The sequence below is a fragment of the Jaculus jaculus genome, chromosome 2 (assembly GCF_020740685.1).
Source record: "Jaculus jaculus isolate mJacJac1 chromosome 2, mJacJac1.mat.Y.cur, whole genome shotgun sequence".
NCBI lineage: Eukaryota > Metazoa > Chordata > Mammalia > Rodentia > Dipodidae > Jaculus > Jaculus jaculus.
The window spans coordinates 121,229,565-121,251,411 of NC_059103.1; the positions used below are offsets into that span (position 1 = coordinate 121,229,565).

At 39.6% G+C, this 21,847-nt stretch overlaps 1 protein-coding gene and 1 pseudogene across 2 annotated transcripts in view; one reads left to right on the forward strand and one right to left on the reverse strand.

The window, feature by feature from the left end:
* Positions 1–13,020: 13,020 nt before the first annotated feature.
* Cxcl13 (C-X-C motif chemokine ligand 13) overlaps positions 13,021–21,847 on the reverse strand; it is a 181,674-nt gene continuing 172,847 nt past the window's right edge. The window contains exons 1-4 of one of the 2 annotated variants that reach the window (XM_004653370.2): positions 21,265–21,357; positions 17,737–17,869; positions 14,038–14,118; positions 13,021–13,813 (exon numbers count right to left, since the gene is read on the reverse strand). In XM_004653370.2, coding sequence (XP_004653427.2) covers positions 13,759–13,813; positions 14,038–14,118; positions 17,737–17,869; positions 21,265–21,325 — 330 coding nt within the window. In that variant the 5' untranslated portion in view covers positions 21,326–21,357 and the 3' untranslated portion in view covers positions 13,021–13,758. Of the gene's footprint in view, positions 13,814–14,037; positions 14,119–17,736; positions 17,870–21,264; positions 21,358–21,847 lie in introns of those variants that run through there. The other variant, XM_045144233.1, reaches the window with a different exon arrangement.
* On the forward strand, positions 18,121–18,684 carry LOC105943744 (annotated as a pseudogene).

Below are 21,847 nucleotides of genomic sequence, written 5' to 3' on the forward strand. Positions count from 1 at the left end.
AGTAAACAGGCTGTACATTATATGCTTCCATTTATACAACATCCTGACCAGCTGGGCCATTCCAACCAATTCATTAAACTGAACTCTAAAGACTATAAATTTTACTGGAAATAAACTACAACTCATTAGAGAAAATGACCTCTCTATCTGACTATAATGTATTAAATGGAGTGAACAGTGGTCTCCAAATTTTATCAACATCATAATTATCTAGAATTTATTTATTCATTTATTTTTAATAAATTAGGCTCTTTTATTCCCTTCCCCATTCCTATTTTCCTGGTCCCCTCCTTTGTGGGGTTGGGATTTACTGTGGGATCATGAAGGCCTCAGTAAGTCTCCAGTGGGACAATAGGGGGCTTGGATCTCAGGATATTCCCACCCACTCTGTAGCTTTTACAGTCTTTCTGCCCCCCTCTTCTGCAATGTTCCCTGAGCCCTGGCAGGCCTCTTGATGGTCTGATTTAGTGTTGAGTTCTCTGTAGCCTCTTGATTTCTGCTCTGATAGGTTTTGCTTGATCGTCATATCTGCCACCATCACCCTGGAGCTGGTTTCAGGCTAGCAGCAAGAGCAGTGTTCGTGATGCCACTTCTACTGCAAGTTCTCCTGGGCACTGGCAATATCTAGAATTTTTGTGAGACAATTTTTCTTAAGTGTTTATTGATACCATCAGTTCTCCACCTTTGATTTTGACACCAACTGAGTATATAATAATTCACGTCTAAAAAGATCCCTTACATCTGATGTTATCTACAGTTAACACAGACCCCACAGGTCAAAGACTCCGTCTCACAAGACTGACCACACTCTGGATAATGGTTGCAAATACAGTGCGCAGGCTTGTTCATATTTCTACCCAGATAACCACACATTCGGGCATTGCCCATAACACTCACATCAGGTTGGATGTGCTAGAACTTTTCACAGAACTTAGCAAAGCATTTTACTTACTACATTTGTTAATTTTGTGTAGCGCTGACCAAAATACCTAAACAAAAATTTAAAGGAAGAAATATTTATTTTAGCTTATGGTTTCAAAGGGTTTAGTTCATAATTGTTTGGCCCCATGATCATGGGCAGAATGTCATGCAAGTGAGATAATTTGACAGAGGAGGGGCTTTATAAAGAACCAGAGAGAGAGGGTAGGATAAAGATAGGACAAGATGTAGCCTTCAAGGGCTCAGCTCAAGTAACTTATTTTCTTCAGTTATGCTCCACCTCCTACCTAATCAATGTCATCAAGTTACACATCCACCAATGGATTCACCCATTCATGAGGTCATAGCCCTCATGATCTAACCATCTCTGGAAATCCCATCACACACAAACTAGAAATATGCTTTACTAATCTAGGTATTTCTGAATCCAATTGAGTTGATAATTGAGATTAACTATCACACTCATAAAGGTAACAATTTAGGAACAGCTGAAAAAAAGAGACATCCAGGGTAGGAGGGAAGACAGGCATGGAGCTCCCATGTCCTTTCCATGCACACCATCCTCTGGGACATCTCTTCACTGACCTGGTTTCCTGAACTTCATAGTTTTGTGGTTTTTGTATTGGTATAGGAACAATTTATTAAATTATTGGCCATTCATAATAAACTCATTCTCTAGTCCAGTTACTTTCCCCAGAGGTTTGTGGGAAGGCATTGCTGGAAATTACAGCCTTTTAACAACACAGAAGGTTCCTCTGCCTACCTGTCCCTTTCTTTTTCTCAGAAATTAGAATTTTATTATAAACATTCCCAGATTAGAAACTGATTTTGTGTAGAGTCTTTGAAACTTTTGGAACTATATGTAAGATAATCTCAATATAATGTATTTCACTCTTCAATGCTGCAAGGTAGATCTAACAAAGGAGGTCTAAATTGCTTCATCGAAAACCAGTGAGTATAAAAGTATCTGACACAAAACTAAAACAAGCCCAACCAAAACATGGCTTCTGCAAAGTATTAATCCTCAAATTAAAATAAAAGTCCTCACAAGGGAAAATAATTTCATCACAGCAATTTGACAAAAAGCATAGCCACTCTCACAAAGGGAAACTATATGTAAGAAAGATGTAATGATGCTTTTAGAAAATGTAATTTCCATATTGGAAAATAAGCATACTAAATACTTTGTGCTCCCTAGTTAGAAACCAGTCCTTTTCTTGAAGTCATCTAGGAGCCTCCCAAGATGAACTCATTAGTACAGACACAGGTGTGGCTGAAAGAGACTCATTATGATATGAGTGACACTTCTATGAGTCAAGAAATTCCAAGTTAACAAGGGAAAAATCCCAAAATACATTTATTTTAATTATAGGGTGGTTTCTTAAACACAGATTGCTGCATCTCATCCATGAGTACTAGATTCAATAGGTCTGGGAGGGGCCTGAGTATACATGTTCTGGTAAGTTTCCAGGTGCTTTCTGATACTCTTCAGAGGACCACATATGCAGAAACTTGTCCATGAGAGTCAAAAATGCTACAATTTCTCTTTTAATCATCACTCTTCTGACTTCATGGTATCTTCCTATTCATTTCCACTGGGAAAAAAAAATATATATATGTATGTATATTCCAGGCTTGCCTTGAACTCACTATATAGCCAGGAATGATTTTGAACTTTTGACTTTCTTGTTTCTACTTCCTAAATTGTGGGATTACAGGGGTCTACCACAACACTCAGTCTATGTGAACCTGGGATTGAACTCTTCATGTATGTTAGACAAGCACTCTATCAACTGACCTACAACCCCAGTTTCTTTTATAGACTAGTAAAATAATTCTATTCCAAAATACCATTAAACTTTACCCCAGAGCCAAATAACTCTGGATTATACACCAGACCTTCCATAGTGTTGGGAACATTTGATAGCATGCTTTAGTATTGAAGGAAGGCAATGACATATGGAAGACAAGAGAAGGAAATCCACATAGTTGGACAAAACCATCCTGCATTTGGAATAATAGAACCATTTTCTCCTAGGATATGCTGGAGGAATGGGTCTTAACAGCACCATTTAGGCTTAACTTGTTTTTTTTTTGTTGTTGTTGTTTTTTGCATTCTTCTGTTACAACATCATTGTACAGACAGCCTTATGGCTCCTTTATTCAGTTTACCTAAGTCAATCATTCTGATTTGGTAATAATTACCTTGTATTTTCTCTTTGACTCTGATTACTCTGTATTTTAATTACTTCTTATGTGTATGTTTAGATGTATGCAGCAAGTTATGATTGTTCAATCTTTGCCTGTCTCACAATTCTTTCCTTCTATACCTTTCCTCAGACCCTCCATTAATTAGCTCAAGGAATTTTCCTGCATCTAATTATGTCTTCAGATGATATCAGTTCTATTTTATGTTGCTGGAACATGTTATGCAGTCTGCTGAGAAAGAAAAATCATCAATAGCCTTACCCAGGTATGGACCCTGTATGCTCCACAACTGACCTACCAGACACAAGTTGTCCACTACTGTGGCATGAGTGTTATGGGAGTAACCATCTGCTTTGTGACTGGCTTTGAGGCCTACTCCACTGGAGGAAATACATACCTGGTCTTACAAACAGAGTCAAAAGGCCCTGGCTAGGGAGACAATATACTTTAGAGGGGAACTTACTACTGTTATGCTAAATGGACACATTGTCAAACCGCCTTCTAAATATAGTTATGCCCATAAATTAGTGCTGTAACCACAGAAGTTTGTTTTTGAGGGGCCAGAGGTTAATGCAGAGATGCATAGCTGATGAAGATGCTGAGATGAGAATAAGTGAGTATGATGCACTTAGCCCTAAAAAGGACATCTAAGTGACCTCTTTCGAGACTCAGAGAACCTCACAAAAGACAGGGTGGAAAGAATGTACAAGTTAGATGAAGGGGAGAAGTGCTGCAGTGTGCTGTCTTCTGGACAGACATGGCTATTACACTTGTGAACTCAGATTAGCTGTGGCTTCCTGCACAAGGCTGAGCCCATTACGTTCCATCATGGATTGGGAAGTGGCTCATGAGACCCTACACCTCCCAGAGGAGCTGTTGGCTGCTGATGGTTGCTGGGGAAGCAGGACTCAGCAGTGTAGTCACTTTAAGTTACCCATACTCTAATAAATATCTTCTCACCCATACTTATGCATACAGCCCCAATGCAACTCAGTGGTCAAAAAATAAAAAAAAGACATAAGAGCAGAAGGAAATTAGTTGGAAAGAAGAGGTTTAACAGGAGTGGGAGAGCATAAGAAAAGATAATGAAAGCTGGGGATGGCTGTACAAGCCTTTAATCTCAGCACGCAGGGTATAGAGGTAGGAGGAGCACCATTAGTTTGAGGCCACCCTGAGACTACATAGTAAATTCCAGGATAGCCTGAGCTAAAGGGAGACCCTACCTTGAAAACTGAAGATAAAATTAAAAGAAAAGATAGTGGAGGTGAATGTGATTAAAATACATTATATACATATGTGAAATTGTTTAAAAAAAAAAAGAGCTCTCCATAGTAACAAAACAGTGTGGTACTGGCACAAAAGCAGACATGTAGATCAATGGAACAGAATAGAGGACACAGATGTAAGTCCAGGTAGTTATAGCCTCCTGATATTTGATAAAAATGCTAAAAATACTCATTGGAGAAAAGACAGCCTCTTCGGCAAGTGGTGTTGGGAAAACTGGTTATGTATCTGTAGAAGGATGAAAATAGATCCTTCTATCTCTCCATGCACAAGAATTAAGTCCAAATGGATTAAAGATCTTAACATCACACCAGAAACCCTAAAACTGCTACAGGAAAAAGTAGGGGAAACCCTTCAACATTTTGGTCTTGGCAAAGACTTTCTGAATACAACCCTAATTGCTCAGGCAATAAAACCACAGATTAACTGCTGGGACCTCATGAAATTACAATGATTTTGCACTGCAAAGGACACTGAATAAAGCAAAGAGGTGACCTACATAATGGGAAAAAATCTTTGCCAGCTATCTATCTGATAGAGGATTGATATCTAGGATATACAAAGAACTCAAAAAGTTAAATAATAAGGAATCAAACAAGCCAATCAAAAAATGGGCTATGGAGCTAAATAGAGCATTCCCAAAGGAAGAAATATGAGTGGCATATAAGCATCTAAAAATATGTTCTACGTCACTAGTCATCAGGGAAATGCAGATTAAAACTACATTGAGATTCCATCTCACTCCTGTCAGATTGGCCACCATCATGAAAACAAATGATCATAAATGTTGGCGGGGATGTGGAAAAAGAGGAACCCTTCTACACTGCTAGTGGGAATGCAATCTGGTCCAACTATTGTGGAAATCAGTGTGGCGGTTCCTAAAACTGCTAAAGATTGATCTACCATACGACCCAGCTATAGCACTCCTAGGCATATATCCTAAGGACTCATCTCATTTCCTTAGAAGTACGTGCTCAACCATGTTTGTTGCTGCTCAATTTATAATAGCTGGGACATGGAGCCAGCCTAGATGTCCCTCAACTGATGAGTGGGTAATGAAGATATGGCACATTTATACAATGAAGTTCTACTCAGCAGTAAAGAAAAATGAAGTTATGAAATTTGCAGAAAAATGGATGGATCTGGAAAGGATTATACTAAATGAGGTAACCCAGGCCCAGAAATCCAAGCACCACATTTTCTCCCTCATATGTGGATCCTAGCTACAGATGATTGGGCTTCTGCGTGAGATGGAAAAAACTCAGTAGCAGAGGCCAGTAAGTTAAAAAGGAGATATAAAGGGAAGAGAAAGGAAGGGAGGAGGGTACTTAATAGATTGGCATTGTATTATGTAAGTAGAATAATTGAGAATGGGAGGTAATATGATGGAGAATGTAATTTCAAAGGGGAAAGTGAGGGGGGGAGGGAGGGTATTACCATGGGATATTTTTTATAATCATGGAAAATGTTAATAAAAATTGAGAAAAAAAAAGAGCTCTCTATTCTAAATCATTGAAGTATTCTCAAATCCACTGTGACTTCTGAGGAATGGGTGCTTACATGATAAGTCAAACAGATTGGAACCATCACTGCTCTCATTTTTGTGTTTTGATCATGTGTACATTGTATAAGGTTCAAATCAGGGTAAGTACATCTATCACCAGAGGCATTTATCATTTTCCTGGAAAAACATTCAAAATACATTTATATTTTTAAAAATACACAGTACATTATCATGATCTATGATCATGTTACTAGTAGCAAGGAACACAGCTCAGTGTTGCTGATTGAGCAGTCTGAGGGGGCCCCGTAGAACCTCAGACACATCTACTGAGGTGCAGCCTGAGGGGGACCCTCAGAGCCTCAGACACATCTACTGAGGTACAGCCTGAGGGGGACCCTCAAAGCCTCAGACACTTCTACTGAGGTAAAGCCTGAGGGGCCCCTTAGAGCCTCAGACATGTCTACTGAGGTGCAGCTGGCTCCTTGCTGCTGAGAATTTCAGGATGAGTCAGAGCAAAGCTAAGTCAGCAGGTTGACATTAAGGAAAGGACAAACATAGTTGAGGGGGGTCAAGTGTGGGTGTTAAGAGAAAATCATCTAAGTGCTTCAGTAGCAGCTATATAAGTGATTTTGTGCCTTTGGAATTATAGGAAGTATCCTATAATTCGTGCTGAAAGAGATTAAAAAGATAGTTTACTCATTTCTTTTTAAAGTTTATTTATTTATTTATTTGAGAGAGACAGAGTGCGAGCAAGCATGGGTGCACCTGGGAACTCTTGCCATTACAAACAAACTCCAGATCTGTGTGCCACTTTGTGCATCTGGCTTTATGTGAGTACTTGGGGATCAAACCTGGGCTGGCAGTCTTTGTGAGCAAGTGCCTTTAACTACACAGCCATCCTCCCAGCCCAATTTTACTCACTTATTTATGAAAATAATTTTTTTAAAATAAATAAAATTATGAGGTACTTTATAAAGGTACTGGAAAGGCTTACATATAAGAAAAATGTGATTGAGGCAAAAATTTATCATAGTAAAAAAAAAATCAAGGTTATTTTGCTATATATAAGTAACATGAATGGTTAAGGCACATGTTTTTTTCCTGAAAATGGGTCACTAGACATCTTAATAACCTTATCTGTAATATTTTAAGGAGGGAGTATGATTTCTCTGTAGTTTCTATGTGACAGTCAGTTAAGCTAAAACTCTTAGCAAGAGACATAAATGGGGCCCATTTAGGTGAGAGAGAGGAGCTCTTTTGTTTCCTGTCCCCTTACCCTTTTCCTGCCGCAGTCACCCTGCTATGCAATACCTATTGGCTTTCACTGGCTCTGTAAAGGAAGGTAGACAAGAGACTGAAGACAGAAAATACATTTAAAGAAGGGAAACCAATTTATGTAACAACAAAAAGCATTTGCTTAGAGTCAGATGACCTCGAGCTCTAAATTTATTTTGTTTCTTACTGGTTATATGAGTTGGGGCAAGTCAATGTCTATTTGTCTCAGTTTCTGCTGATGATGTTTGTCTCCTGTGGAGTTGGCATAGAGTAGTATGGTGTCAAGAATGGTTCCTGGTGCCACACCATACTTGATCCCAGATCCTCAAGTTATAAATCAGGGCGATTCATTGTACCTGTTTTATGTGAAATGGTATCATTTATTTGAGAATCCTGAATATCTGTCATGATGTAGTCTATAAATTAACACATGAAAATTATTCCTGATATCTGAGTACTGAATTATAAAAATATCAGACTGGGCCAGAGGGTGCCCATCTGGGGCATGGTGTGAAGTGAGCAGGCCAGATTCCTGCTTTACATCTCCTCCCAGTTCCCTGGAGGCCTGGTTTCTGTATGGGCTGAGAAATCAGGCCTTTTGATCTGGTATCCTGACTGGCCACTGGGTACCAACATCCCTGTTCACTTGAGTCAGAGGGTGCACAGGCCAAAGGACAAAAACTTGCTTCCTCCTCAATAAAATAAAGAGCCTCCCTAAAATGGGTAGACCACAGTGCAAAAAAGCCAATAAAAGTCAGAAAACTGAGAGCTCTCCACCAAGGATTCCTAGTCCTACAAAGGAAGCCTCCAATGAAATCATAGAGAAATCAGCAGAAATTCAATCCCAAAATAAAAACACAATAATCAATGAGACCCTAATCAAAAGAATCATTGAACTAGAAGCAAATCATCAAAGAACCAACAATCAAATCAATGAAATTGAACATAATCATCTCTTAGAATGTTCAGCTTTTTGATAGTAGTCTTAACTTGATTGAAGAAAATTATAGATGGGCTGGATGAATTGGTTAAGGCACTTGCCTACAAAGCCAAAGGACCCAGGTTTCATTCCCCAGGACCCACATAAGCCAGATACACAAGGTGGTTCAAGTGTATGGAGTTTGTTTGCAGTGGCTAGAGGCCCTGGCATGCCCATTCTCTTTGTCTCTATCTCTCTCCCCCTCTCTTGGCCCCTTTCTCTCTACCAAATAAATAAATTTTTTTTTGAAAGAAAAAGCCAGGCATGGTGGTGCACACCTTTAATCCCAGCACTCCAGAGACAGAGGTAGGAGGATTAGTGTGAGTTCAATGCCACCCGGAGACTACATAGGGAATTCCAGGTCAACCTGGGCTAGAGTGAGACCCTACCTCAAAAAATAAATAAATAAATAAAAAGAAAGAAAGAAAAGAAAAGAAAAAGAAAATGTTAGAACCCTCAAAAGAGATATGAATGAATTGAAGGTGAGTTAAGAAATGGAAGAACTCAACAACTGATTGATTAAGCTTAATGATGACTTGATTAAATGTAAGAATGGATTCCAGGAAGCATCAAGAAAGCCAGAACTCAAACTGAAATCATACCTCCAAAAAGAGATGCAAAGTAACACAACAGGAAACAAAAATCAAATAGAAATAATAAAAAACCTCTCTAGAACCCCCTCACTAACAGAGTTACTCATGTGGAAGACAGAACCTGTTACCTGGAAGACAAGACAAGAAATTGATCAGGAGGCCAAAAACTTAATTAAGCTCAAAAAATCAGGTGAAAAGAATATGAGGGAACTGTGGGATATCCTAAAATGACCAAACATCTAGATCATGGATATACCAGAGGGAGAGGAAATCCAGGCCAGAGACATAGAGACCATATTCAACAAAATTATTGAAGAAAGTTTTCTGAATCTCTCAAAAGAGAGGCCCATCCAGATACAAGAAGCCCATGGAACACTAAACAGACAGGACCAAAGAAGAAACTCATCAAGGCACATCTTAGTTAAAACTCTTAACAATGATAATAAAGAGAGAGTGTTAAGAGCAGCAAGAGAGAAACAACTCATAACATACAAAGACAACCACATCAGACTTACATCAGATTTCTCAGTGGAAACCCTGAAATCCAGAAGGACCTTGAATAGAACACTTCCAAGACTAAAAAACTATGGCTTCCAACCCAAGCTACACTATTCAGCAAAAGTATCCCTCAGATGGTGAAAGGACTTTCCATGAAAAAAGTCAACTCTATGATTATATGAATGCAAAGCCAAACAGAGAATATTTCAGGGAATACTCCACACAGAATTGTCAAACAACCAATCTCAAGAGCCACCAAGAAGATCACAATAACCAAAAATAGACCGAGCTCAACATAGTGCAAAACACAAGAAAGCACCAAACCCCATAAAACACCTCACTGTGACAGGGATTAATTCAAACTTCACAGTAATAAACTTAAATAATTAATGGTCTTAAGTTACCCATCAAAAGACACATGATGTCAGGGTAGATCAAAAAATGGACCTTTCTATCTGCTGTCTTCAAGAAACTGACCTCACCACTAATGATAGATACCTTCTCAGGGTTAAAGGATGGAAAATGATATTCCAAGCAAATGGAAATAAAAAACAAGCAGGTATTCTATATTAATAGCTGACAAGATTGACTTCAAACCAAAAGTAATCAAAAAGGATATAGATGGCTACTTCATACTCATCAACATCTAACATGATCTAACATAAGCATATCACTATCATAAATATATATCCACCAAACACAGGTGTACCACAGTTTATGAAACAAAATCTACTTGACAATAAAACAAAAAGAAACACCAACACCATCATAGTCAGAGACTTCAATATTCTACTGTCATCAATAGACAAATCACCCAAGCAGAAAATCAACAGGGAGCCGGACATGGTGGTGCATACCTTTAATCCCAGCACTTGGGAGGCAGAGGTAGGAGGATTGCCATGAGTTCAAGGCTACCCTGAGACTACATAGTGAATTCCAGGTTAGCTTGAGCTAAAGTGGAAAGAGTCAAGAAGTTCCCACTGAGATTGGGAATAAGACAGGAGTGCCCACTCTCACTCACCATTGCTCTTCAACATAGTACTAGAGGTACTAGCCCAAGCAATAAGACAGGAGAAAGAAATAAAAGGGATTCAAATTGGAAAGGAAAAAGTCAAGTTAGCCCTATTTGCAGATGATATGATCCTGTATATAAGTCACTCGAAAATCTCCATTTCAAAACTTCTAAAGGTGATTAATTCCCTCAGTAGAATGGCAAGATGAAAAATGAATGTACAAAATCAATAGCCTTTCTGTATGCAAAGGACAAATATACAGAGAATGTAATCAATGAGGCTGTCTCATTGTCAATAGCAACAAAAGAATTACATGCCCTGGAATAACACTAACCACAGATGTAAAAGACCTATACCATGAAAACATAAAAAAACAAAAAAAACTTGAGAAGAAATTGAGGAGAACTTGAGAAGAAGGAAAGACTGCCTATGCCCCTTGATAGGTAGAATCAATATTGTGAAAATGATAATTCTACCAAAAGCAATATATAGATTTAATGCAATAACAATAAAAATTCCAGGAAAAAGTGGCCAAACTTGGAACAGACCATACTAAGTGAACTGACACAATCACAGAAAGATAATCATTGCATAGTCTCACTCATCTGCAGTTCCTAACCTGGATCAGCCTGAGGTGCTGACATACGTGAACAGCATCTCGAGGCTTGGACAATAGGAAGGGAGGGCTTGGAGGAAGAGGAAGGGTTGGGGGGGGGCACAAAACAGAACCCAAGTTGAACTGGTACCATAGAAACCTATATCCTGGAAATTAGACTAAAAGATTGAGCCCTCAACAGGACCTTAGGGGGAGCACATGAATCAAAGGGCCCTGGAGGGTGGGATGAAGCCTAACCTTAAATATCTCCTGTTTCTCTCTTTTTTTTTCCTGTCTTTTTATTTTTTCTTTTCCCTTGGTGCTGGCCTATAATTCCCTGTACCAGGATGCGGTTAACATCCACAATGAGCTGTTGATCAGAGAGACCTTGTAGGTCTACCAAAACAAATAAGACAGACTTCTGTCAGAGCACTTGGTTATCTACCAAAGGTTAATGGTAAGACCCTACTGCTGAAGACACCATACATTGTCTTCATGGACCATAGAGAGAGCTGGTTAGAATCTGGAAGTACCCAGACAGTTAGCTCATCTAGTGCTGGAAGGTGCTACGTGCTCTATCAGGAGAAAGTGGCCAACATCTGTCCAAGCAGCTCAAAGTCTAAGCTACTCAGAAGCAAACATCCTGCTGTGATGCTCACACAAATGCAATAGTGGCACACAACCATGGTGAGTAACCAACTACTCTTGTATTGGCTAATGGATGAGATCAGTGGAAAGGAAACCATATCTGGAACTGGGAAACAAGTCAGAATCATATCCAGATAATGATTTTGCTTTCCAATGTCAAACTCCCACTAATCTTGGGCTATAAGAGGGTCTACACCCTTTAAATTCTCTCTAAATTAATAATGACTATCCCATTCATCCAGTGCTGACTTCACTCTCCGTTTGAGATTTTGCTTCCCTTTTCCAGATGGGAGCAGGACTTGAGGAGATAAATGACCCAGTGCACCACACCCTAGCTGAAACCACAGAGGAATTGGGGAAATGAGCAAGAGTGCTGCTTTCTCAATGAATCTGATATCAGCACAAGGGTGAAGGAGATAGTCACTGAGGACACTCTACACCTTCCAAACCAGAGATCCAGAGGCTCCTAAGAGCCCATAACTGAAGTAGACTTAAAATGCACCCAACATGGCTCAGGGAATTTTGTGGAAGAGGCGGTGGAAAGATTGTTAGAGCCATGAGTTGGGACATTATGCACAGAGACATTGCATCTCCCTCATAACTGGCTGCTGCCCCACAATGCATGACCCACAATCCCCATGGGGTTGACCTGCATCCCCAACAAGGAGGGCCTCTTCAGAAAAGGGGCAGGGAGAGTGGAAAGGATGGTACCAACATGTGTTGTTTACATACTAAATATGTCCATATCTAATAAAAATAAATTAAAAGTACCAGACCACAAGATTTTGATGGCATTTTACATTGCCCTTGTGTGTTTGTAATAAAAAATTTTAATTATAGACAACAGATAATATAATATATATATAAGTGATTTTTATTCCTTTCTAAGAGACTTAGTTAATAAAAATGAAAAAAAAAATGGAGCAAACCAGGCATGGGGGCTCACACTTCTATTCTCTAAGATTCTGAGGTAGGAAGACTTCCACAAGTTCAAGGCTAGCCTGGGCTGTAAAGTGAACTCCAGGGTAGCTTGGGCTACAGAGTGAGGAAAGGAAGTGAAGGAAGGAAAAGGAAAGAAAAGGGAAAAGGAGAGAAATAAGAGAAAAAACAAAAGTAGAAGCCAGAGAGAGCTAGGACTGGCTTGCTGAGAGAAGATGAAGCAGATAGACAAAGCCAAGAAGCAGGAGCAAGCCATGAGGTCAGCCCAGTGAAGGGAGGAATGGAACTGAAGCGTTCTGCTGTCAGACTCAGTACAAAACGTTGCCAAAGGAAACTCTGGAGGCCTGGAGAATCCACGCAAAGAGACAGTGAAAATGGGTCACAATGCACTCGTTGCCGCCATAAATGTGAGGTCATCTGTGAAGGACTGGGGTATGTGAAGACCAGTAACATGAGTACAACCTTACTTTTTGCTATGAACAGCTGAAGACTGTTTCAATTTGAGTTGATGTTCTGTTAAAAATGAATTGCTCATAAGTCAGTAAAATATTTGGTCAAGTTTATTGACTAACATTTATATTAGTAGGAAGCATTAAAGTTTTGATACCAAAGACTGGTATTTTGTAAGAGATGTGAAGAAAGATGTTTATCAAGGCCAACATGTAAAAGGATGTCTTTATATGTTCTTGAACAGAATTTTAAATCTGAGGAGCTTTCAATATACTGATTTCAATCTTACACAATGGGAGTTGTAAAAGAACTCTTTAATAGTATAAGAAGGACTCTACTTTTCTCAGAAGTAGCTTTTAAGTAGACAATATCTACTATGTGGAGATTTCTGCATTTTGTCACACTAGGCCCCAATCAATTTCCCAATAAGCTTTTGGAATTTCTTATGGAAATGATGGAAATATACTCCATAATTTTCTCATTAATTCAATCTATAGATACAGATTTGAGATTTAAATTCTCATTCCCATGTCTATTAGGACAGCTTAGCATTAGACAAGAGGTATATTTTAAAAGAAAAACAGTAAAACTAAGTAATTTGTAAGTAAACAACTATCCTCAAAGAACCTTTCCTCAATGAATAAGAATGTAGATTCTGTATGCAAAGGAGCTTGAGGGTGCTGCTCAGACTCTACAAGGTTATTTTTGTGGACAGTGTCATGTGTGTTTGCGCAGGGAAGTCTGTTGTCTAGAAAACGATTCAACCAAGAACAAACTAAAATTCAGAGTAGGGATAAAGAGTGATGCAGGTGTTCCTGGAAGGCATGTTGGCATCATGAGGACTTTTTCTTACTCACTGGAGCCGGGGGAGTTGAAGACACCATTTTGCTGTGAAAAAAAAAAAAAAAAAAGTCACACTTACAGGAATTTTTATGCACACTGGCTTCCAGTTTAGTGTGCTGAACTGCTGGAATGAGTCAGCCATATCCTAGCAACTAGGTAGTAGTAGCAAAAGGCAAGTGTTCTAGACCTTTCATCAATTTAAAATGGTCCCCAGTTTGACTGACTAGGGAAGGGGGACTCTTTCAGCGCAGCAGGAATCTGTGACTTACCTCCTTAAACGCCTGATTACTTTTTGAACCCATTTGGCTTGAGGACTTAAGCATATAGCTGACTTATTCTTTGTCCAGATTCTGGGGAGAAATAAACAAAAGTAAAACCAAGACAGTGTTACATTTTAGTTAATACTGTATTTGTGTGTGTGCTTGCACACGTGTGCGAACGTGTGTGTGTGTGTGTGTGTGTGTGTATGGGTATGTGCATGTCATGGTGCACATGTGGAGGGCAGAAGACAATGTTGCAACATTAGTTCTCTCCTTCCACCTTGATTGAGACAAGGTCTCTCTTGTGCATGGACATTTTGCTCCTGGGAGCACCAGTCTAGGTGGCTCCATGGACATCACAATTCTCCTGGCTTCTTCTTCCATTGCTAGAGGTGCACCAGGATTACCAATACATGCAGCATTTTGGGTCTCTGGCTTTACAAGGGTGCTGAAGAGCTGCACTCAGGTGGGCAGGCTTGTTGAGCAAGCCTCTTTAACCATTGAGTCATGCCCAGCCACACACACACACACACACACACACACATTATATATATGAAGAAAATAGTTGAGTATAAAATAATTATTCCTAGCTGAAATGAAATTGGAGAGGGGTCGTTTGGGATCTGGAATAGTATATTTGTAGCATGAGGCCTAAAGAGCCAGATAACAAGCAACTATTTGTGGATTTGTAGGTGAGAACTGGTGGAATTCAAAATTAACTTATCTCACGTGTCAGAGGTTACTGTTTGTTTTTTAAATTTTAATTTATTTGCTAGGGGAGTGAGAAAGAGGACAGAGATGGTGGAGGGTGGGGAGAGAATGGGCTCACTAGGGACTCTTGCCACTGTAAATGAACTCCAGATTCATACACCACTTTGTGCATCTGGCTTTACATGCATACTGGGGAATTGAAGCCAGGTTTTCAGGCTTTATAAGCAAGTGCCTTTAACTATCTTCCAAGCCCAGAGATGAATGCTTTGTCAATAACTTTTACATGAGTTGGAAAAGAAACAAATAACTGACTCCAAGGTTGGTCATTTCTAAAGTTAAATCTCAATATGAAATAGTGTTTGTCCATTGAGCTTGGGAAAATGAAATACAGTATAGAAAATGCTATCTTTTTTTGAGGTAGGGTCTCACTCTAGCCCAGACTGACCTGGAATTCACTATGTAGTTTCAGGGTGTCCTTGAACTCACAGTGATCCTCTTACCTCTGCCTCCCAAGTGCTGGGATTAAAGGCGTGCATCGCCACACCCGGCTCTAGAAAATACTATCTTAAGGACATTTCATCTGAAAAAACGTTAATGAATTTTAATAGCAGTAAGCTGTGTGAAGACCGTCATAATAGGAGGAAAAGATGATGACATCAAAATAAAAGAGAGACTGATTTGAGAGGGGAGTGGGGGTATGATGGAAATTGGAGTTTCACAGGGGAAAGTGGGGGGAGGGAAGGAATTACCATGGTTTATTGTCTATAATTATGGAAGTTTCCATTGATTAAAAATATATGTTACAAAAAAGAAATAAGCTGTGTGCAAAGCTGATTGCTCTCAGGAACATTTTGTCAAACCGCCAGTTAGTAAGGCTTTTCTTACTATAAGAAATTAAGCAACAATGATAGTTAATGACTGTTAGTCAAATAAAATGCTAATCATTTGTTCTAGATTATGCTTAGCAGGTAGCATGGATTGTTTTAGTTCATCTCCCAAATATCTATATTAAAGAAGCTAGTACTTCCTCACATTCTGACGAGGAACTTGAGGCTTAGAGAGCTCAAATATATTGTCTAAGATTGCACAACAAATGCACAGTGCAGCAGGGTTCAAAGGAAGGGTATCTGGTTCCAGAACGCACACTTTTAGCAACTGCTTTCCAGGTGCAGGACCTGAATAGTTACCAAGGTCCAGATATGATCTCAAGGGCTTTCCTTGTAATGGAAAAACAAAGTCTCTCAAGCAATAGAAATTTGGGACACTACTCACTGCTAGCCTGGCCTCAAACAAAACTCAAACAAAGCACAATTCTTGATGTGTAAGTTATCTTGATTATAAATCCATGAAGAGCAAGGGTTCATGCATCTAAGTTTGAACTTCCACCTTTGTAGGTGAATCTTAGAGTAGTCAGAAGTCACAGAAAGATAGCTCTTGGGTGGTATCTTCTGATTTGGTTTCTGAATTCATGATGTTAAAGTATATTTATAACCATCTGTTATTTCTACCTTTGGCTAGTATGAAATTCTCATAATAATTGATAGATTTTATTTCTATATTTGGCTAAACTTCAGAACCACAATTATGACAAGGACGATATTTAATCAAATTTTCAACATTTCAAAACAATTAATAAAAAGAAAGCAGAGGAGGTTGGAAAGATGGCTCAGTGGTGAAAGGTATTTGCTTGCAAAGCCTCCTTGTCTGAGGTTAAATCCCAAGTCACCTATATAAGCCAGCCACAAAATGTGGCACAAGAATCTGGCATTTGTTTGCAGTGGCAAGAGGCCCTGGCACCACTATCACCCCCAACATGTGCAAGTAAATAACTCTTTCAAAAAAGAAAGAAAGGGCTCAGGGGCTAAGGAGCTTGTTTGCAAAGCCTTATAGCCTGGATTTGATTCCCCAGTACCCACATAAAGCCAGATGCACAAAGTGGTACCTACATCTAGAATTTGTTTGCAATGGCTAGAGAGCCTGGTGTACCCATTCTCTCTCTCTCTCTCTCTCTCTCTCTCTCTCTCTCTGTGTGTGTGTCTGTTTCTGTCTCTTTTATAATTAAAAAAAAAGAAAGTAGAGAAAATTAGGCTCATCACTGCCCTTAGGAGATGAAATTAGGGTGCATTGCTGTCCTTAGTTGAGAGGTGAGAGATATAAGACATGACAGTAAAATTCTACAAAGAAAAGGAGTCCTTATTGTTTCATTCAGCTAGTTGACAGACTTGCTCCCAGGGATAGCATGAGTAGGCTTTATTGTTGAGTGTGAGGATAGTAGTTGTGGTTAAGGTAGAACTTTGAAAACATTAATAAAAGTATAATGCCATTTTAATGAACCTTTAATATGTATATTTGATATGTTGTGTATATTTCTATTTTATAAGTTGAATACAACTGGTTCAAAAAGCATTAGGATCAAAGTGGAACAAAGAAGCAGCTACTTTGCAATGGTCCAAACCTAAAAGATTTCATGGGGCTGGGAGTGTGGCTCAGCCCTTGAAAGCTGCGGGAGGAAGAGAAAGGGAAAGGAGAGGCAGAAAGAGAAAAGGAAAATAGAAGGAAAGAGGAAGACCATAGGAAAGGCTACTAATAAAAAGCAAAGTTCTAGCCCCTGAAAAAGGTGCTCTGTCAACTGCAGGCTTCAAGGACTTGTAAAGCAGAGGCTGTAGACTAGGAACCTATGGCCGAGCCCTCCCTCCATCCCTGCGTAATGGCCTGGTTGGGGCACTGAGTCAGCCCCTGAGCCTCTCAGTTTCTGCATCTGGAACAGCATTAGACATGCCTCAGTGGAATAGATTAGGAAATGAAATGAGTGAGTGAAGGTAAAGCACTTAGTTCAGGACTGCTGCAAAAAGCACACTTAAGTACTACAAACTCTCGCTATTAATTTGAGTTTTTAAGCAACATCTAAGCAAATCTCTTTGAGATTCTTGTTGTATGTATATTTCACATTATTTTCATTGCGATAAAAAATAGTCATATTTTTTTCTTGCAACTTACATGACTTCTTTGTTTGGGCAACCATTCCCAGGAGGTATAACTTCAATCCGTTCAACGAAAGATAGAGGGATCAAGACTGATGTTGTTCGAAGACATTTACACTTCAAGTCTGTGTAATTGGTCTCCAGAATGCCTGTCAACACAAAATAAGCTACTTGGAACCTCTTTGGCATAAAACTTAGACCGAGAGCACACCTCCCAATATTTTGAGGCATTAAAATCCTCAAGGAAGTGCTGCCACCTATTTGCCATCCGATTGTGTAGAAAGACACATTTTCAACCACAGCTTTGAAAATGCATAATTTTCTAAAATCCTAGCACTAGGAGGCTAGCACTCCCACCTCAGCAGGCCCTCAGTGCCCACCCCATCAGGTCAGCCCAGCCATGGTCAAGGCCATTCTCATCTTCCACAACCACAGGAAGTCACAGCTCTTCAAGTTCCCTCAGCCCACAGTGAAGATATGCAACAGCATATCCCATCAGGGAGACTTTCCATCTGGTATCTAAGACAATAAAAATGTAGTTTCCTAGAGCGAGGATTAATGGGAAGATCTGACAGCAAAATGACTTAGACATTATACAGCAGTATAGTTTGTCTTCTGCGTGGATTCCTCAGACTGTGAACTTGGTAATTTAGGTCTAATTCAAGTGTCTGTAGAAACAGTAGACACATAATTTGAAAATGGCTGTGAGCTGGATTTAAAATTACATGTAGACAAGGTTCACCATTCTCATAGAAATGAGGTGGGGTTATGGTACTGGAGACCGACATGAAGGAGATGCACAAATCAAGGCACAAAGTAAGCTGGAGCAGTCTGAGGCTGGCACATTGGGGGCTTTGGCTTGTGCTGTACCAGCCACAGAGAATATGACTCTTCCGAGATTCCATAGAATGTTAACACTGGTGACAGCAGTATAAAAAGGCCAAGCCTGCTCTCTTTTAATTAACATATCAAAAATGCTACTCCTGAGCTGGAGAGATGGCTTAGCAGCTAAGGCACTTGCCTGTGAAGCCTAAGGACTCATGTTTGACTCTCCAGGTCCCACGTAAGCCAGATGCACAGTGACATATACAAGCATGCAAGGTCGCAGATGTGTACAAGGGGGGGCATGTGTCTGGAGTTCATTTGCAGTGGCTGGAGGCTCTGGCGTGCCAATTCTGTCTCTATCTATCCCTCACACTCTCTCACACTTTTTTTTAAAGGCCTGCCTGTTTGACTTGCCTAAAAAAAAAAAAAAAAAAAAAAAAACACTCCTGTGTAAGTTCCAAGGGGAAACTCATCTAAGTTTACTGTGTGGTTATCAAAAGTAGAGGAGAGGAGTCTTTCCCTTTGCTTTTGTATTTAAGTAAAGGTACTGAATAGAAGTTGTATAAAATTAGTTTGGAAGGTCAATGTTGCTTTCAATGCTGAGTGATTTTAAAGAAATTGTATATTTTCAGTGTTTTTTTTTTTTTTTTTTTCTAAACTGTGTTCTTAAGCCCACATACAGGCCTGCCTTTCTGTATGGCCCATTTCAGTATTTCAAAACGTGAGACATTTTTTTAATTATGTGCAACCCACCACGTTGGTTTTCTAGGATCACAAGTGCAACATTCTTTCTGCTGTTTGTCACAATTATTATTTAAGCAATTAAATACGCATTGAATTAAAACATTATAACCTCATCCTCTTAACTTAAATAAACTCCAAGGTAACTGGACTTCTAAAACACCTTTTTGTTTTGCTTGGTATTTACTTCAGCAATGCATACATACATACATATTCCAACCACAGATTTACCAAAGTAATTAGAAGCATATTTTACCACTGTTAATAAAATAACACTCATTAACACTTGGCACTCAGGCAATTGTCTCTATAATAAAATTTGATAACTACAGTTTTAGGGACATACAACTAAATGGTAATTAATGCACTATGAAGTCAATTGCACCCCACTTCCAGCACAAACAGAAGGCATGACCCCATTATACAGTCACAGAAGCAAAAACAAGCTGCAGAGTTCTTTCTCTTATACTCCCACCACCTCCTGCCTCTAGTTTTAAGAAAATGCATAAAAGATGCTTTTGTTGTTTGTCTTCAACATGTTGGTCCTCCATCTTAATCATAAGTCATTGCCAGACAAAACCAGTAACAAAACTCATGACCATTTTCATTCAACCATAAAATTTACTAGTACTAAGAAATTCATACATTCTTTTGAGACAGGACCTCATATAGCCCAGGTTGGACTCAAAGTCACTATGCAACCAAGGATGAACTTAAACATTGGATCTCCCTGCCTCTAACTTCTAAGTGCCAGGATTTCTTGGTGTATCTACTACATCTGGTTTATGCCATGCTGGGGAATCAAACCAGGGCTTCATGCATGCTAGGCAGTCACTCTACCAACCAAGCTACATCTCTGTCCCCTTAGTGCATAAATTTTAATAAAGTTTAAGTTTTTTTTTTTTAAGAAAAAGATATTTATACTAGGTGTGGTTGGTGGTTCATACCTGCAATCCCAGGGTTAAGGAGGCTGAGGAAGGATTTTAGTGAGCCCAAGGCCATCTTGGGCTATATATTGAATTTCAGACCAGCTGGCACAATAGAGAGACCGAGAGAGCAAGAGAGAGAGAGAGAGAGGGAGGTCCTATTTCAAGCAAACAATTCATCAAACTGTCTCCAGTGTCGATCACCATACTTGATATGCATACATAAATACAGGGCCTTCACAACCAGTGGGCTCAACAAGGGAACAATAGCTGAAATGTCACAAGAAGGTGGGTACAGCAGTACCCCAGTTTTATACTAATTCTGGGAACAGAGAACATAATTGCTCACTTTGTCATCAGCAACAGGAAAGCTTCTTGGAAGAGGCAAGAAATAAAGGTTTTGAAGAGTGAAAGCAAAATTGAAATGTAGGGAAAACTGCCTTTTAAGAATATTTGTCCTGTGAACATGAGCAGTTTTATTTGTGCACATAAATTCATTCCTTTAGCCGCAAAGAAGTTTTATCACTTCAACAAGGGTTTTCTCTACTCATGTAGCTGCCTCCTCAGAGGCTGGAAAGTCCACTTCCTTGCAGGATATGTGTACTAGTGTGCCAGGGTAACGTAGCAAACTTACAACGTCAGGTCTGCCCATGCGGAATTGTATGGGGAATGTTCAATGCAGGAGACCAGGGTTTGATGAGAAAGAGAATCACAGAAAGGCAGAAGAAAGAAGAGATACATATAAAGAATTATTTCAGCAGTAAGTGGTCTCCAAAAACAAACAGACAAACCAGGAACAACCCAAATATAAGCCACACAAACAGTCAAATCTCAGTGTCTCCCTGTTCTAAAAGTAAATATCTTACAATGTAAAGGCTTCCATGTTCTAAGGGTTAAATCCCTAAGCACCTTACTCTTAGAAATCTAGAAGCAACTGGGTGGTTTTAATACCCTTCTAGTCACACTTCTTCTCCAGTTTTAGATGAAAAGTTGTAAATGGCTGAAGACATTTCTGCTCAAAGGAGAGAGGACGCATAAGTGAGAGTGCTCACCGCGGGTGGGAGGAAGGCTGCTGACCAGCAGGAGGAGCAGAGCTGCCGAGCTGAGCCTCATTCTGCCTGGAGGTGGAGTTCAGACTTCAGAGTCCAGGCTGGGGTTTGTACACCAGACTGCTGTTTATTTATACCAACAAGGCCCTCCCACTCCCCCTGTCTCCCGTAGGTCATCTGCTTCATCAGTTTCTAAAGCCCCCAAATATTGCTGAGCTTGCTTTTAAGAACAAAATAATTCATCTTGTAAAATTTATGAATTTGCTTCAGAGCCCTGTTAGCATAATAAAATATTTGTTGAAAATGCAGATTAAAAGTGACTGTCAGAGAGGCTGCAGAGATTTGAGGGTAGAAAGAGAAGAGAATGGTAAAGGTTTGGAGGCCCAAAGGCAGTGCTGGGAATCAAACTGAGGCCCTTGGATAGACTTGGTAAACACTCTACTACTGGACCCCCCAGCACCAGCCAACTAAGGCTAAGGTGCTCTCTGTAGGAGTACTATTGGTGATTGTGGATTTGACTGCATTTCTCAGTGGAAGGTTCAGCAAGTTTCTGAGTGTTCAAATACACCAGCGCCCACAAGGGAGC